The sequence below is a fragment of the Ambystoma mexicanum genome, chromosome 10, assembly GCF_040938575.1.
Source record: "Ambystoma mexicanum isolate Mex_15411 chromosome 10, UKY_AmexF1_1, whole genome shotgun sequence".
Taxonomy (NCBI): Eukaryota; Metazoa; Chordata; class Amphibia; order Caudata; family Ambystomatidae; genus Ambystoma; species Ambystoma mexicanum.
In genome coordinates, this window is record NC_090932.1 from 557,620,534 (window position 1) to 557,639,674 (window position 19,141).

At 46.5% G+C, this 19,141-nt stretch overlaps 1 protein-coding gene across 1 annotated transcript in view; it reads right to left on the reverse strand.

Moving 5' to 3' along the window:
• The window catches only part of LOC138491567 (allantoinase, mitochondrial-like), a 2,117,278-nt gene that overhangs the window by 609,862 nt on the left and 1,488,275 nt on the right, over positions 1-19,141 (reverse strand). The window contains exon 8 of the mRNA XM_069618137.1: positions 16,684-16,870. Coding sequence (XP_069474238.1) covers positions 16,684-16,870 — 187 coding nt within the window. The remainder of the gene's footprint in view (positions 1-16,683; positions 16,871-19,141) is intronic.

Genomic DNA, 19,141 nt, shown 5'->3' on the forward strand with positions numbered 1-19,141 from the left:
TTTGCGGGGACCAGTACATTCATATTGCATGCTTTCATTGGTACACTTATCTCCATCCAAAGTGCCTGCCACGCCATGCTCCATCCTCCCGACTCCCTCGATGCATTCAACTCATATGAGGTTGGCATATGTCTCCTCCCATTCTTTTAGTTTAATTGGCGACCCCGAACCACCTGCTGTGGCAATGTTGTGATTTTCTGCCAAGATCATTCTGACCCAGAGTCTAAGGTCATCCCATCTTTTCCGGCACTCATGTACATTGCGGGTGCTGGTGCCCACAGCACTTACTTTCAGTGCCACCTCCTCCCAGATTGCTTTTTTTTGGAGGAGTTTCTCCCGCCGCATGTCGTTTGCGAAGACCACTGTAGCATTTTCAGATAGGGTCTGTGTCAGCATTAGTAGCTCCTCAGTCGAAAACTTTTCTTTCCGCTGGCAGTCAGTTGTTATTTTGAGAGCCTTGGGCATGGTAAGGGTGTTCCAGATATTTTCCAACAGCAAAGTACTACAAACAGGTCCAGGGGGCAGAGGATGGCAATGAATTGTGTTTTTAAAGATGGCCGCCGTGCTCTTTCCCGTTCCTGTGCGATGATGCTGTTTCCGGTCCCGCTATTTGCATGCTGCGTCAAGGCGGAGATGCTATCTGCACTGTCGTCGAAGCTGGTAAGCGACTATTGGGGGAGTTTAGTGGCATGGCAGTTGGGGCATTACCGGCATGGCGCGATGCTCGTGTCCGCATACTCGTAATGGTACGCTATTAGCGTCCTCATGCGAGGGCAGACACGTTAAGGGCACCATGCCGGTAATTTGCGATTTTTAGCGCGCAACGTGTAATGAGGCCCAATGTCTTCTAAGGGTTGAATTTAAAAGCAATGGGGAAAGATTTGGGCCTTGAGGAATGCCACTGGAAATAGGAAGAGGTGGAGACTGAGAAGAGTCGGAATATACAAACGTGCTTGCTATCTAGATGACATATAGGAATAAAAACCATTCCAGGACTACGCCATCAAGGCCCATACACTCATGCACAAATGTTTAAAAAAATCTATGTGACAGTGTGTCAAATGCTGCCGATAGAAGAATAAAACCAATATAAAAGCATCATAGGAACTAAGAACATGAAGAATATTGTCTAGAACCTGATTTAATACTATGATGACAGCAAATAACAGATAAGGAGCTTCATAAAAGATTATATTTTGATATGTGGTCTGACATTCTGTAAAAGGTAAGTTAGTAATTGGTCAGTAGTTACTCCAAATGTTGGGCGCCAGTGGTGAAATTATCAACAGGGAAGAAGTAAGACCGGTCTTAAGAGCTGCGAGGAAATGTTAAATTTTTAAAGAAGCATTAACATTGGAACATAATGACGAGAGGGATAAGGCAGATAAGCTTTTCCAGACTTTAGTTGGAATAATATCTCTCTATATATAAAAGGGACATTTGTAGATGTGTGTGTGTGTGTGTGTCTGTTCGAAATGTTCAGCATACTTTCCAACATTCTGCAAACCTGCAATTTGACATGTGGGTAGGTTCTATGGTGTAGACAATGTAAAAAGTATAAAAAGATAAGGGTCTGCAATCATCACCTCTGCCATATGTGGATATGTGTGTGTGTGTCTGTTCGAAATGTTCAGAATACTTCCCAATATGCTACAAACCTGAAATGTGATATGTGGGTAGGTTCCATGGTGTAGACAATGTAAAAGGTGTTAAACATACATTTTTATGATTTTTGTTTTTTTTAAGCGGTCTGCAATGTTTACCCCTGCCATATGTGGAAATGCGTGTGTGTCTGTTCGAAAAGTTCACTATACTTCTCAGCATGCTACAAACCTGAAATGTGATATGTGGGTAGGTTCCATGGTGTAGACAATGTAAAAAGTATAAAAAGATAAGGGTCTGCAATGATCACCTCTGCCATATGTGGATATGTGTGTGTGTGTCTGTTCGAAATGTTCAGTATACTTCCCAATATGCTACAAACCTGAAAGTTGGTATGTGGGTAGGTCCCATGGTGTAGACAGTGTAACAAGTATAAAATATTAATTTCTCTAATTGCTTTGTTTTTTAAGCACTCTGCAATGCTTACCCCTGCCTTATGGCTCTTCGTGCCATAGTTCTGCCGCATGTTCTATGTAAACATCAGCAGTTCATTGTTCCTAAACTTTCCACACAGTCAGGATTCTATCTGACATTAGCAGCACTCACTCCTGAAGTCATGCAGGTGACACAAAGCAGTGCTTTTGTACTAATGGGGGTGACAGGAAACGAAGCATGTCTCTTCAATAGCGTCCACAATGACGTTGTCCGTCACATCGTGGCCAACCTCTCATGGGAATTAAAGGAACTTCATTTCCCATGTGATCACATTGTGGCAAATCTCTCATGATAAATACAGGAATTTCATGATGAATGTATGCCATCTCAACAGTACGAAGCTTACATGATTCAGCCGTACACGTACAGGTACGGCACTTCAAGCTTACATGCTTCAGCCATAAACCTGCATCACTTATGTTGAGGTTGCTGCTGCCTTGGCTGTAGATCGGGACAGCAACAATGTTGCTGCACAATCTCAACACTCCAACTCAAAGTAGCTGGAATTGATTATGTTGTTATTTGGCTAGCGCAAACATCCGTGCAACATCATAATTTATATTTGTTCATTGAATGAACCTCAAACGAGGACTGAAGTGGGAATTACACCTGCTAGTCATCTGCATAACAATTCGGTTTCATCACAGCCAGAAGAGAGGCCAAGTACTCGCTTTAAAGAATCAAACATAGTCCAGGGCAGGATTTCAAGGGAAATGCATAAAGAAACGGAGACAGAAACAGTTTTAGCAGATAGTTCAGACTAGACTTTAGCAATTTTGTCCAAGAAAGTGTTAACATAAGAACATGTGTCAAATAAAAATAGAGATTGAATTGCAACAGTGATTAACAATAGTAATATACCACCTGGATATATTTTATAGCAGATGAGATATAATTGGTACAACAAATGATTTGGCGTCAGCAATTTGTTTTCCCTGCCCTAGGCAGTCTGTATAGAATACAAGATGGCCATACGCTGTTTAAAATGTTTTCTCGGGCTTATCTCGGAATGCAGGCTTGTACCAGAGAATACAGCCTGCTTGCCAAGCATCCTGATTGGACAACGCCCACTTCCAGGATGTTAATCTTAGATACAAGGACAATCTGCTAAATAGCCTTTTGGGGTATACTGCTTGTCCATGAATACATTTGCATTACATCTAACCTTTAATGGGAAAGTATGCCAATGGTTAAGAAATGTTAGAGAATGTATGAGATGAGGAGCTTGTGCAATAGTTGCATTTAACATTTTGCATATAAATTTGGAATTGGGAGGTGAGTAGAGTGAGGTTAGATTTACTTAGGCCACACAAGTGCTAGCGAAGCCGCAGGTGCATAAATATGCCTGGGTTTCAAAAACCCAAGTAAAATCAAAAGTGAAGTAAAAGATTCATAGCGTGCCGAGCCTGTAGCAGAAGTGAGATTGGCCTTGAACGAAACCAATCATTGTTTGTTCAAGTTGCAAGAGGGAAGGAAAGAGATGTAGCTAAAAGTTCTGCGAACAGCACAAGAGTATGCTAATCGGGATAATGGTCAAAGGACACCATGGGTCAAAGTAGGAACTGGAAAATTACATGGGTTGACATGTGATATGGTGAGAGAGGAAGTCCCATGGAGAAGGTGGGGAAATCTAAAGAAAATGTTCAGAGGGCCGTAGATGAATGGAGGGAGTTGGCATAGAGGAATAATTAGGAAGGAGTGGGCTAGACTGGACTGGAGAACGGGAGTTGGTGTGTGAGTTTGCTGAAGGCTATGACTGGGTAGGATTCTAGATTCAGCTCATGAGCGTTGGTCTGATAAGGACAAGTTGAGGCCTTCCGAACTGCAGGGAAAGAGCTTTTTCGCTCTGGGGGAAAGAAAGAAAAAAAAACACGGGTGAGATGACCCATCCATGTACAGAGAGGCAAACAAATATTTCAATGGTGAGTATAATGAATACATAAAATACCTCCTGGATAATAATTGGCAACGTGTCAGATTTGGCACAAAACAGCATTTCATTAGCCTCTTTGATACCAAAAGGTTAATGAAAAAGCTGGATCTAAAGTTTGAGTGGAAGATTTTCAACTTTTCCGCAGAGGGTTCAAATCTAACGAGCCATCTGATGATTAATGAGCAAGTGAGAGGCACAAAGAAAAGTGTAAACCAAATATTTCTTATATATTGTTACAATAACCAAGGAATGCAGACATTTAACAAATCATATACGTTATTATTGCCATGCCAAAATAAATGCTGATTTGCACTTGCACTTTAAAATAATTGTTTTATGTGTGTTGTTCTATGTGCACAAGTTAAATAACAAAATTGACTTGATTCAAGCTGATCGCTTATGTAAAATACATAATTCCGAAAGTGTGCGTCAGTCAATATTTGCCTCTGGAAGTGTATACATTGAGGTCACAAATTACAGGTCTCATTACAAGTATGGCGGAGCGGGAAGCAATTGGTGGTAACAGAATTACGGCCACTTTTCCCACTCCGCCATATTACGGGTATGGTCCTTGTTAGGAAAGATTTTTTAATTGTGGGTAATTTTCCTTCCATGTGGCAACCCCTAAACTTGTTGCTGTTGTTTTCACCATGATCTAGACTTTGCCAGAGAAATGCAGCCTTCTGCCGCACTCCTCTGGGCTTTCGCTCCATTCTTACGGGGAAACTGACATGCCCTTAAGACAGTCAGTACCGGGAAACGCTGTTTTCCGTAGTTTCTTTATCATGTTGCGGCTTTCGTGCAACATGACACAAGAGGGCACTGTAAGATAAGTTACTGCTCTCTTGGGTCTCTAGCCTTCTACAGGCCCTAGATACTCTTTTTGGATTGTAACTGATCGGTGCAAGTGAATCACGGACGGGAATGGTGGCAGCGATCATTTCTTTGTGTTTTGAGCACCTTTTGGCGTTTTAAGCGCTTAGCCCAAAATGGTGGCCTGGCTCCGAAAATGGCCAGACCACGAGGCTCCTTTGTCCTGTCCGCTGACCGTCTTGCTCCCTTCACCTTCCCCAGGTCGAGCCAACCCGGGGCCTTCCTTATTTGGGCATGTACTTTCCCGCGAAACACAGACGCTTTCGCGGGCTTCTACAGGCCTTGTGTGTGCCTCCAGGATGTGGGCTGGGATGTCTGGTCCCAATACACATGCCAGAGAGTCTAGGGTGGTGTGAATGCCTGGGACCACTGTGGTCCGTGACAGATCCACGTATGGTGTGAGTGTTGATGAGCGGATCTCCCATTGGGTCCCCTCCGTTTTGGCGCGAAGGGAACCGTGGATAAGAGGGGGCTGGAAACGCCACTACCATGTCGATCTCCTGAGTTCTCATGAACGAAGGAATACAGGAGCCAAGTATCCTGCAACCACGAGGCTGAACCGAGGAATCGCTGGTGACCCGCTGAAGGACTGCTCCTCTGCACTGCTGTCGCTTTGTGAAACCCTTTTTACCTCTGATCGAACCAGAAGGCCTGTACTGGTACTTCGACCCTTGGAATAGCGGGAACAGCTATTCTCGGCATCTTCACCATCTCCTGCACGTAAGCCTTCGGAAGTGTCTCTGGGCCATCCAGCACACTGACCAGCCTATCCAGGAGTCTTGCTCTGTAACTGCCGCCAGGTTGTGTTGTATTTCTAGTCCTTGTCACTCTCACACGATTCGTACACTTGGCGTTCCCAGGTCTGAAGTGAGTAGTGTACATTTGGCTGAGATACACACGGCCGCTCCGTTGCCCTGCTGTGGTAACAAACTGTGCGGGTTCACTTCGTTTGGGACATCTTTAACTCAACTCTGCTGCTGCAGAATCTACACGACGACAAGACGTCCCCTGCTCTCCCGAACCTGCCAGCGACTGAAACTGATGCGGAGAAGCCTGGGTCTGCTTGCATCGGGGACCAGTGAGTAGCATAGCTAGGAACTGGTCGCCCTCCTGCAGGAGCCCATAGCTTTTCCCCGCTGTGTCAAAACAGCACACCTTTCCGTACTCGCGCTCTGCTTCTGCCCACAGTGGAGGCTGCACTTGAGTCGCGGAACTCTGTTCTTCTTCATTTGTGCACTAAACTGAACTGCCTGATTCCCTCGAAGAGACTCCCCTTTTTGCCCTTTGGCACCAGCGTGTGCAGGTACTTTTGAGCACAAGGCTCCACTCTTCGTAGGGCTCGGACTTCCTTTTAGTTAGGTGCCTCTGAAGGCGGACTGGGTCTAAGCATTATTTCGCACTGCCTGTTTTCCTTCCCTTTTAGGTGGACTACACATTTCGTACATCTAACGCTTTAGACTTGTTTGGATTTGTATATATATTATATTGGTATGGTATGTGTTGGTTTACTAGAGTTGTATTGTGATTTCTCGCTACGGTCATTGTTCTAAAGGCCTTGGAATAAATGTGTATATATTTTTAATATGACACCTGTTTGGAGTAGTTTGTAAGTGTCCTTGCTTTGTGTGCTCATTGCAGGCTTTCAGTCACCCTCACCCCTCTTGAGACCTAGTCTTGACCGCCGCGATCGCTACCCTGATTGGTCTGGCTTGTCCAGAGGTTACCCTGTTCCAAGTAATTAGGTTGGCCTTCTGAACTTCTGCGCCGCCAGGACAGAGTTCAGAAATCCGTCTTAACAAATTGGTGGCAGCAGTGGGATACGACTGAAGGTATCCAGTGTTGCGCACGAACTAAGGCATTTCAAGTTATTCCTACCAGGACACGTAGTGAATTGTTATAGTATAACTTTAAAAAGGCCATAGTCCTATCTAACAGTATGTAAACAAATACCTTGTTAACTTTAAATGCTTCCAAATCAGAAACATTGAAAAAGATGTGTGCGGAGAGAGGTGTTTCCTCTCAAGGCACGAAATTGGATATGATCCAAAGAATCGTGGCGTGGCAAGAAGCGCAGCTTGACGCTATAACTTCTGAGGACAGTGCGGAAGGAGGTGGGGCTGCTCTCACTGGTAGAACCGACGATTCTGCCGCTGCACTGATCCACCGCGACCACGAGGACAGAGAGGATGAGATGTCTAATGTTTCCTCTGCCAGTGCTGATGTGGAGGCTATGCTTGAATTCAAGAAGCAAGAGCTGCGGTTTAGGCAGAAGGAGCTTGAATTCAGCATAGCCAAACTAAAAATCGAACAGGCAGAAAAACAAAGACAGGGATCACCAGTCGGAACTGGCCAAGCTTCAGGTTGCAAATGGGTCCAAGGGTCCTGGACATGGGTCTGGGGCCTCCTCTCATCCACGGTTTCCGAAAGATCTGCTCAGTATGTATGAGGAAAGGAATGACATTATGGACTGGCTGAATGCGTTTGAGTATGCATGCGAAGTTCAACAAGTTGGCAATGCTGATAAGATTGCCTGGTTACTCAGCAGACTGCCCCATTCTGGCTGTAGTGCCATTATGGAAATGTCGAAGGCTGAGCGAGCTGATTTTGCAATGTTAAAGCAAACTCTCATTTTAAAGTTTGGAAAGACTCCGGCCCAATATTTAAAACGATTCAGAGAGTACAAGAAAAAGGAAGGTGGTACTTGGGTATCTTATGTAACTGAATCCTTAAAAAAACTTAACTGGCTGGGTAGAAGGTTATAAGGTTTCTACCTTTGAAGGCATGATAAATCTTGTCATGCTGGAACACATTTTTGCATCTTCTTCCCCGGAGCTTAAGCAGCATTTGGCCGATTCGAAGGAAATAGATCCTAAGAAGCTGGCCATTGCAGCAGACTTATGGGTGTCACATCGAGTGTCCCATAAGGACACAACTCATCCTGGTAAGCAGGAGGAAGGGAAAAAGTCCAAAGATAAGGAGGGTGGAGAATCTGATAAATCTTCTTCTCAAAAGGGCCACAAAAAGAAAAATAAGGGTAAGACACAAGAGAACCCACAGGGTAGTGGAGGTCAGCCTCCGAAACAGAACTCTGGTTACAATAAGCCTCTCTATGTAAACAGACCCAATGGATCTTGTTTTGCTTGTGGAGCAACTGACCACGTGAAGGGGGATCCCCGGTGTAAGGTTAAACCTTTGGGGGTCCACTCCGCTAATCTGGCCTTCTCCTCCTACGAGGAAGAAGAGATTACAGGAGCATCCTTCTCCTCAGACTCATTTCCCAGCGGGATAGAAGCTGAGGTAGTTTTCCCAGGAAACCCTGGGTTCCTGGGAGCCTAAAGTCGCAGAGGCTTATGCTAGGATTCCAGATAATACCAAGCACTACTTTAAAGACAGTGTGCTGATCAATGGAGTAGATACTCCAGCTCTTAGGGATAGTGGGTGCAGTCGGACTGTAGTGGATTCTACCTTGGTAGACTCAGAGGAAGTTGCCAGAGCTACTCTGATGCCCACTAAATTGGCTGACGGCCCACTCCGTATGTTCCCAGTAATACCTGTAAATCTTACTTTAAATGGTACAGCAGTCAGGATTCCAGTGAGCATTCAGAGAAACGTCCCAGATAAGGTCTTGTTAGGTAATGATCTCAGAGCTTTAGGGCTCGTAGGAGACACTGCCGGAAGACCCTACACACGGTCTCAAGCACAGGCAGCATTGGCCAAGACCAATACGCCACCCCAGCCGAAGGGGAAACCCAAGGCGAAAGGAGTAAACAAGTCAAGTCGAGGGAAAGAGAATATTCCCCCGAGCTCGACTACCACTGCGGTGGAGGAAGTTGGTCAATCGCCCAGGCCTGACGAGGAGGTGGCGATGCCTGAAGTATTTGACCCCAACGACCATCCTGAACTAAAAGACTTGTTAGTAGAAGGTGGTCCTGATAGGGACGAATTCAGTAAAGACCAACGTGAGTGCCCATCTCTGGAAGGCCTAAGGAGACAGGCCTGCTCCCAGCTTGAGGGTGAACCTCCTGGGACGCATCGGATTTATTGGGAAGGTGGACTCCTGTATAGTGAGCCCACAGAGTCTACAGAAGGAGACCATAGGAGGTTGGTGGTTCCCCTTGCTGTTAGACACTTCCTCCTGCAGTTGGCGCATGAAGTGCCCCTTGCTGGTCACCTTGGTATTAAGAGGACCAAGCAAAGCTTATCCATGCACTTCTACTGGCCCAAGATGGGGGTGCAAGTAGAAAGTCACTGCAGGAGTTGTACCTCCTGCCAGTTATCTGGGAAGGTTGGCTCGACAATCCAAGCTCCATTGGTACCACTCCCAGTTGTGGGAATACCATTCGAAAGGGTAGGGATCGACATCGTTGGTCCCCTTGACTGGCAAACAACCTCAGGCAATAGGTTTATCCTGGTGCTGGTCGACCATGTAACCAGATATCCTGAGGCCATCCCATTGAAAACTGTAACTGCCAAGTCAGTTGCAAAAGCGTTACTTGGCATATTTACTTGGGTTGGCTTCCCTAAAGAAGTTGTGTCGGATCGTGGCAGCAACTTTATGTCGAAGTATATGCAGGCTATGTGGAAAGAATGTGGGGTCACCTACAAGTTCTTTTCTGCATACCACCCCCAGACCAATGGTCTGGTGGAACGTTTCAACAGAACGTGAAAAAGCATGATTGGGGCTCTGGAAGAACCTCGGAGATGAAAATGGGATCTTCTTTTACCGTGCTTACTGTTTGCCTACCGAGAGGTACCACAGGAGGGTGTTGGCTTCAGCCCCTTCGAACTTCTGTTCGGTCATCCTGTATGGGGACCCTTAGCCATAGTCAAAGAGGGATGGGAGATGCCCACTCCCCCTGTTACTACCAACGTAGTAGATTATGTGCTGGGGCTCAGAAAACGGATGGCACTTCTGATGGGCTTGGCTAGTGATAAATTGAAGGCAGGACAAGCACTGGTGAAACATTGGTACTACCAGAAAGCTTCCCTCATCAACTTTACACCTGGTCAGCAAGTCCTGATCATGAATCCCATAAGGCCTCGAGCTTTACAGGACAAATGGTCAGGCCCTTACACAGTGGTGGAGCCCCTGGGTGAGGTTAACTATTTAGTGGACCTTGGAAGGCCTGGACAGGCTCCAAAAGTGTTTCACGTAAATAGGCTGAAGGCTTTCATCCCAAGCGTCGAAATCGCAGCACTGCTACTGGCTTCAGATGTTGAGGAAGAGGAGTCTGAACCTCTCCCCGACCTGTTCCAAAGCGGTCCTTCAGATAGCTCTTTTGAGGGTGTCCGAGTGGCCCCTCACCTGACTTCTGATCAGCAGGCTGAGGTGAAAAGTTTGCTTAGGCAGTTTTCCCCCCTGTTTTCACAGTCGCCTGGTTTGACACCTTGGTGCAAACATAACATAGACACAGGAGACAGTGTACCTACCAAAAGTAGGGGATACAGGATGTCAGACAAAGTACGGTCTTATATTAAGAACTAGGTCAACAAGATGTTAGACCTTGGGGTGATTGAACCCTCTAGTAGTCCTTGGTCCAGCCCTGTGGTTTTGGTTCCAAAGGCAGGCCCTTCTGAAGTGAGGTTCTGCATGGATTACAGGGCTCTGAATGCTGTCACCAAGACAGGTGCACACCCCTTGCCTCGAACAGATGAGCTGGTGGATACATTGGGTGCCTCCAAGTACCTCAGCACGTTTGACCTCACTGCTGGCTATTGGCAAATAGCTTTAGCAGAACATGCCAAGGAGAAGACAGCGTTTTCTACTCCAGACGGCCTTTACCAATTCAGGGTAATGCCGTTCGGGTTGAAGAATGCACCTGCCACTTTCCAGAGGCTTGTGAATCATGTTTTGAATGGGTTGGACGAATTCTGTCTTGCATATCTGGACGATATAGCAGTTTTCAGTGCCACCTGGGAAGACCATGTGAAACACCTCGGGATTGTGCTACAGGCTCTTCAGAAAGCACACTTGATCATAAAGGCTAGTAAATGCCAGATTGGACAAGGCTCAGTGGTTTACCTTGGACATGAAGTAGGTGGAGGGAGGATACAGCCTCTACCCAGTAAAGTACAAGAAGTACAAGACTGGCCTAACCCCACTACACAGACCCAAGTGAGAGCCTTCTTAGGACTCACGGGGTATTACCAATAATTCGTGGCAGACTATGGCACCATAGCTGCCCCTCTGACTCTGACCCTCACCACTCCGAAGAAACCCAAGAAGGTAACTTGGACCGACGAGTGTTAGAAAGCCTTCAATGGCTTAAAAGACTCCTTGTGCCAGGCCCCTGTCCTCAGGGCCCCTGATTAACAAAGACCTTTTATCGTGCAGACGGACACCTCTGACACTGGGATAGGAGCTGTACTATCGCAAGTAGATGAGAACGGTAAGGAACACCCTATTGGTTTTATTAGTCGCCAGCTTAAGGACAGAGAGCTCAGATGGTCCACGGTAGAGAAAGAATGTTTCTCTGTTGTGTGGGCCCTACGGAAGCTGAGGCCCTACCTCTATGGGACCCACTTCACTGTGCAAACTGACCATAAGCCCTTAAAGTGGCTAATGAACATGAAGGGGGAGAATCCAAAGTTGCTTAGGTGGTCCATAAGTCTACAAGGCTTCAACTTCACTATTGAGCATAGGCCAGTTATCCAACATAGCAATGCTGATGGGTTGTCCAGAATGTTTAACCGACCTGAACAAGAGACTCATCCAGGGTTGGATTAGTTCCCCCTGTCCATAGTCTGGGAGGGGCGAGTGTTAGGAAAGATTTCTTAATTTTGGGTAATTTTCCTTCCATGTGGCAACCCCTAAACTTTTTGCTGTTGTTTTCACCATGATCTAGACTTTGCCAGAGAAGTGCAGCCTTCTATCGCACTCCTCTGGGCTTTCGCTCCATTCTTACGGGGAAACTGACATGCCCTTAAGACAATCAGTACCGGGAAATGCTGTTTTCCGTAGTTTCTTTATCATGTTGCGGCTTTCGTGCAACATGACACAAAAGGGCACTGTAAACTAAGTTACTGCTCTCTTGGGTCTCTAGCCTTCTACAGGCCCTAGATACTCTTTTTGGATTGTAACTGATCGGTGCAAGTGAATCACGGACGGGAATGATGGCAGTGATCGTTTCTTGTGTTTTGAGCTCCTTTTGGCGTTTTAAGCGCGTTTCTCGCGCTTAGCCCAAAATGGTGGCCTGGCTCCGAAAATGGCCAGACCACGAGGCTCCTTTGTCCTGTCCGCTGACCGTCTTGCTCCCTTCACCTTCCCCAGGTCGAGCCGACCCGGGGCCTTCCTTATTTGGGCATGTACTTTCCCGCGAAACACAGACTTTTCGCGGGCTTCTGCAGGCCTTGTGTGTGCCTCCAGGATGTGTGCTGGGATGTCTGGTCCCAATACAGATCCTGGGTGCCAGAGAGTCTAGGGTGGTGTGAAAGCCTGGGACCACCGTGGTCCGTGATAGGTCCACGTATGGTGTGAGTGTTGATGAGCGGATCTCCCATTGGGTCCCCTCCGTTTTGGCGCGAAGGGAACCGTGGATAAGAGGGGGCTGGAAACGCCACTACCATGTCGATCTCCTGAGTTCTCACGAACGAAGGAATACAGGAGCCAAGTATCCTGCAACCACGAGGCTGAACCGAGGAATCGGTGGTGACCCGCTGAAGGACTGCTCCTCTGCACTGCTGTCACTTTGTGAAACCCTTTTTACCTCTAATCGAAGTAGAAGGCCTGTACTGGTACTTCGACCCTTGGAATAGCGGGAACAGCTATTCTCGGCATCTTCACCATCTCCTGCACGTAAGCCTTCGGAAGTGTCTCTGGGCCATTCAGCAGACTGACCAGCCTACCCAGGAGTCTTGCTCTGTAACCGCACGATTCGTACACTTGGCATTCCCAGGTCTGAATTGAGTAGTGTACATTTGGCTGAGATACACACGGCCGCTCCGTTGCCCTGCTGTGGTAACAAACTGTGCGGGTTCACTTTGTTTGGAACATCTTTAACTCAACTCTGCTGCTGCAGAATCTACACGACGATGAGACGTCCCCTGCTCTCCCGAACCTGCCAGCGACTGAAACTGACGAAGAGAAGCCTGGGTCTGCTTGCATCGGGGACCGGTGAGTAGCATAGCTAGGAACTGGTCGCCCTCCTGCAGGAGCCCATAGCTTTTCCCTGCTGTGTCAAAACAGCACGCCTTTCCGTACTCGCGCTCTGCTTCTGCCCACAGTGGAGGCTGCGCTTGAGTCGCGGAACTCTGTTCTTCTTCATTTGTGCACTAAACTGAACTACCTGATTCCCTCGAAGAGACTCCCCTTTTTGCCCGTTGGCACCAGCGTGTGCAGGTACTTTTGAGCACAAGGCTCCACTCTTCGTAGGGCTCGGACTTCCTTTTAGTTAGGTGCCTCTGAAGGCAGACTGGGTCTAAGCATTATTTTGCACTGCCTGTTTTCCTTCCCTTCTAGGTGGACTACACATTTCGTGCATCTAACGCTTTAGACTTGTTTGGATTTGTATATATATTGTATTGGTATGGTATATGTTGGTTTACTAGAGTTGTATTGTGATTTCTCGCTACGGTCATTGTTCTAAAGGCCTTGGAATAAATGTGTATATATTTTTAATATAACACCTGTTTGGAGTAGTTTGTAAGTGTCCTTGCTTTGTGTGCTCATTGCGGGCTTTCAGTCACCCTCACCCCTCTTGAGACCTAGTCTTGACCGCCGCGATCGCTACCCTGATTGGTCTGGCTTGTCCAGAGGTTACCCTGTTCCAAGTAATTAGGTTGGCCTTCTGAACTTCTGTGCCGCCAGGACAGAGTTCAGAAATCCGTCTTAACAGTCCTGGAGTGGAGGATTTCATTCTCTGATGAAAAATCTGCAAAATCAGTGGAATTACCACCACAGTAATTCTGCCAAAAAAGCCCCATAGGATTTACACCACCACCACCACTTGTGATCTGGTGGTAATTCTGCTGGACCAAGTGGTGGTAACGGTAAAAATTTAGTGCAGTATTCTGGCAGATTTACCACCGGAATACGACCCAACTCGTAATGAGGCCCCAGTCTGCTGGTCCATAGTCAAAGGTCGAATAAAACAGTAATATTAGCAAAGTGGAAGAGACAAGATACGTCTTCCTACAGACACTTCCCCCACGTCATACACACACTACCATAGCACTTTAAGCCCCCTTTCAACAATGCTACTAAGTGCTTCCCTTCATGTTTGAGATACAGAGTTGAGACCACATAGATGACTTTTATGTACTCTTTCACACCTGGCACTCACAAATGTGTTCAATTAACATATGTACAGCTTTGCTGGTTGAAATATGTGCTAAGGAAATAAATACACATGCCTACAAGTGTAAACACCTAACACATTATACCCAGGCACTTAGTCAGCGCGGATGGACCTAAATGGAACTCTGGACATTACCAGGTGGGCCGCTCCAGCATGGGTCTCTTTTGTGTGGGTAACCTGGTTTTCTGCTCTTCTGGCCATCTCTCCTCTGCTCACCATTTGCTTCCTTCCATCCCTCCTCATCACCCACACTTATTTAAAGTAAAGAATTTGTATAAAGCTTCCAAAACATTATTCCTCATACTTAACTATTTTGTGCCAGTTTTCTTTCATTTAACTACTTTCTATTACAAAAAGAGTAGTGAATGTACTGTAAAGTTCACTATTTGGTCATGATTTCCCATATCTTGATGTCAAAGAGACTCCTCAATCCTAATTAGAGGGATTAGGCCTGCTTCCATTATGCAAAATCAGAGCCACTTAGATAAACCAACCACTGGCCCATCACTACTGCCCCAGTCCTCCTCAAAATCATTGACAGAGCCGCCTACCTCCAAATTCAGAAATTCCTGGACCTGACATGCATTCTCAGTCCCTGGCAAATCAGGATTCCATCCGGGCCATGCCACTGAATCAGCACTGCGTGACCTGAAAAACCAACTTGATGACGCTGGAGATTCAAGTAACCTTGCCCTACTTCTACTCCTTGAATTCTCTGCTGCCTTCAACCTTGTAGACCCCCCTACCCTTTGCCACCACCTTACCATCTCAGTCTTCTTCTCCACCGAAGCAACCACCTGGATTGCCTACTTCCTCACAAACAGTTCCTGCAGAGTCTTCGCAGACAACTCATCCGCACCTCCTGCTACCACTTCATGTGGTGTACCACAAGGTTCCTGCATTTCCCCAATACTATATTACATTTACACTAAACTCCATTTTGATCACTTAGACTCGCTCGGAATTACATATACAAACTATGCCGATGACACCCAGATCCACATCCCTCTCACAGGTGACCATCATATTAGACTCCATCAAAGTAAACTCAATCTATGAGGTTCAGGGTTGAAAGCCTGCACTCCAAATGTTTGAGGTAAGAAAGACTGAGGATTATTTTTCTGAAATAATCTTCGGTCTGTTCTCCCCTGAACATTTACAGCTTGACCCCTGCCCCCACCACACTCCTACCACCACACACCCTTAGTGACCTTGTGTCCTTGCGCGATGCCTGTACCATTTCACTTACGTGATCAGGAACCAGCGCAGCAGGGTCCTTTCCTTTTTTTTGTGATGGCTGCGGGGGACATCCCTGCAACCCCCGCTTACAATATAGTGAGCAAGGGTGCAGTGGACACCCCCGCAGCCCCAGCACTGAATGCATGATTTGGTTGAATTTTTTGGCTGCTCAAAATTTTCAAACGGCTGAAATTCAGCCAAATCACACATTTAGGCTTTTAAGCTCGGTCATTTTGGCCAGTTCCATCTATGAGACTGTCCAATCCTGGATATCCACCCGCCTCCTGTGTCTAAACAATGACAAAACTGAGCTTCTCTTTGTTGGTACTCCGGCCCACCTTGCCAGACTTGACCCAGCCTTCACCATCGACAGTCTCACCATCCCTGTTTCTCCAGTGGTAAAGACACTGGGCATCTACCTTGACACCACCCTCTGCATGACATGCCAAGGAAACCATATTGCCTCTACTGCAGCTTTGGCCACCAAACTCATCAATGCCAGCAAAACGTTCCTATCCACTGACAATCCACTCACTATCGCCCACCCGATCATGGACTCAAAACTTGATTATTGAAATGCACTCCTATGCAGAAAGAAACCTCAACAAGCTTAAAATCGCCCACCCGATCATGGACTCAAAACTTGATTATTGAAATGCACTCCTATGCAGAAAGAAACCTCAACAAGCTTAAAATTATCCAAAACAATGCCCACAACTACGTCACCAACTCTGCACCTCCCTACCTCTCACAGAGACTTAAAGGACGCTGTGCCACCAGACCACTGAGTGTCACGGTCTCACCATCTCTAAATGCAAGCAGAGCAGAGCTGGTGGCTTCAGCTTCCCCATCACCGCTGCAACACTCTGGAACTCACTCACTCTTTCCCTGTGTAGGGAATCTTCCTGCAACGCCTTCAGGAAGAATCTTAAGGCTTGATAACGTGTCTCTCCTAAGCCTGTGCAACCTTCCTTCAACTTGGCTTCTGAAATAACTTGTTTCCCTCATGTTCCTCCTCTCCCCTCTCCCCTCACCCCTCTTCCCTTCCCATCCAGAGCTTTGTGCACTGCTACAAATGTAAAATAAAATAAAAAATAAAATAAAGTTTTCCAGGGCCACTTAGGTCCCCAGTCTACCCCTGCACTTAGTTTACCTACAACCATATCTACTGGAGGAACACTTCCCTTCAACCCGAACACATGTTACTTATATTGCAACCATGTACTTTTATTCAATGCACTGTACTTGGTTTATCCTTTTTCGAATGGGTGGGCAGCACTTGTAGTGGGTGGCTCCAGGTGGGATGTTGTCTGAGTCCAGAGTTAGATAGTGGTGGGTGGTCTCCACAGTGATGGGTGCCCCGGCCCGGCGGGCCTCGCGGATGATAGGCAGGGCCTGTGCAGATGAGAGGTGGACAATATGACATTTGACCCTAGAGATTGAGAGAATAAAACACTGTATTATGTGTCAGTCAGAACCTGGGCAACTCATTAGTCATACGTCCACAAAATTATACCAAATTCACATCACTGGAGAGTTTGATATAGAGGTCTAGTTCTGCTTGCTGTCTAACTCAATTATAATTTTGATCCTGCATCCCTGGATAGCCACTGTGACATAGCAACAGCAAACCTGAGTAATATTTTAGAAACAAAATATGCACAACACTGTCATCAAATGTAAGGAGAAGACATTAAAGTGCTTTTCACTTTCAATGGTGGGCTCACTGCCTTCACTTGTTGTAAAAGTTAATGATCAAGTAACAGAAAGCTGAAGACACTGGCACATTTGCAATACAAAAAAATACCCAACAATCTTGCAAAACAAAAGTGGAAGGTTTAGAATTAATATTAATCTCTGGCATCGCTCTGGGCAAGCCTCTGGACCATTGCTCTTCGCCTCCAAGACATTAGAGACATGGGAAAGACTATATGCATATAAAGCTTGATCCCACCCCAAAAAGGGCAGTCGAGCCCAAACTGCTTGGTCACTTCCCTTCTGCCTGAGATCACAAGCACCCACAGGCATGTTAAGGCCTAATTGGGCGTCATCAGTGCAGCTTGGGTCTCTAGGTCCAGCAGGCATGGGACCCACATCTCGGCATACCACTAGACTCATGGTGACAGCAAAACAAAAGAGGTGATGGTTGGCAAGGTTTAGAATTAATCTTAACCTCTGGTTTCATTCTGGGTAACCCTCCAGACTACCCCAATCTTGGCCTTGGTTGGTGTAATGTAGCTCAAACTTTTCATTGCAATTGTAAACTTTCTGAAACTCAAGAACTTCCTGGCTATGGTGTTTGTTTGTTACAAACGTTGTTGGTGGTCTTACATGAGCAGCCATATAGATCTAGAACCAGAACTGAACTGTGGACCTGTCCTCACCACCTGATATTATTAGCCATAACATCTTGTCCCAATTGGTGAAGGTTACTAAAGATATACAGAAAACCTGACTCGATGTATGCTCAGTGTGTATATGGGAATCTTTCATTACCTCATTATGGTTCTGTCATATCATCGACAGTAATTTTTACAAGTGTTTTTATGAAAACATTTTACCGAAAAAAGTCATTGACATTTTTTTTAAATTTTTTTTTTTTAAAACCTTTATTTTTGGTATCTAACACACCGAACAAATACACACCCACATTAGGGTGGATTATCAACTATGCGCCGTTAACTTAGATCCCCTCCATCGCCCTCCCCCATGCTCCCCCGCCCGCCCCCCCGCCGCCTCAAGGCAGATATGCTGGTTAGCAACAGTTCGCCTCATTGGTTCCCCGCTCTGGGGATTATTGGCCTGACTTCAGACTGAATCAGGGTGCGTTGCCTGACTCCGAAGTGTCTGTTGAGGAGGAATCATCTTCATTTATCAGAAAAGTTATCAGCGGGCCCCAGATGTCGGGCGGGCGCGCGTGCTGAGGAAGAAGTTTCATTAAATCTGCCTCTACATCCTGGTAGTAGAGTAGATCCTTTCGCCAGGCTGTGTAGGATGGCGGGGGGTCGCGGCCCCATGCCAGGGCGACTCTCCTACGGGCTAGTGTCAGTAGGACTCCGGCCAGTTTCCTCGAAGGAGCTGATAGCAGTCTGGTCATCGCCAGCAGGGCTGCCGTGCATCTCGGTTGTATTGCTTCTACCAGGATTGCCTTTGACATATCTAGCACCCTGTTCCAGAAGGGGGCTACCTCGGGGCATTCCCATGCCATGTGTATAAAGCTCGCGGCATCTCTTGCACTCTGTCTGGATGTCGGGATGGTGTTTGGTAGCTTTTTCCGGTGTGTAGTATGTTTGGTGAAGGAAATTGAAATGAATGAGTTTAAGCCGGGAATTAAGTGCAATTTTCTGAGTCTGACTCAATATGTAGCTCCAATCTGCTTCTGGTATATTTGTGTTTAGCGCTTTTTCCCATCTATTTTTCGCCCCAGTATTGACGGGGGGTGTTCCAGTGGTCAGAGTTTTGAATATTTGTGACACCAACCTGCCGTCTCCTTGCGCTTGAATGACATCGTGCAACAATTGCCAGGTAGGTGGTTGACGCGGGAAGTCCGGCAGGTGGGTCTGTAGGGTGTAGCGAGTTCGGAAGTAGAGGAACACATCTAGCGCAGTATTGCCCCCTTTCTGTTTGGCTTGGTCTGGTGTCATGAAACCTTCTTATATGAATAGGTCCCCTAATGATCTTATATGCAGTTTGTCAACCCACT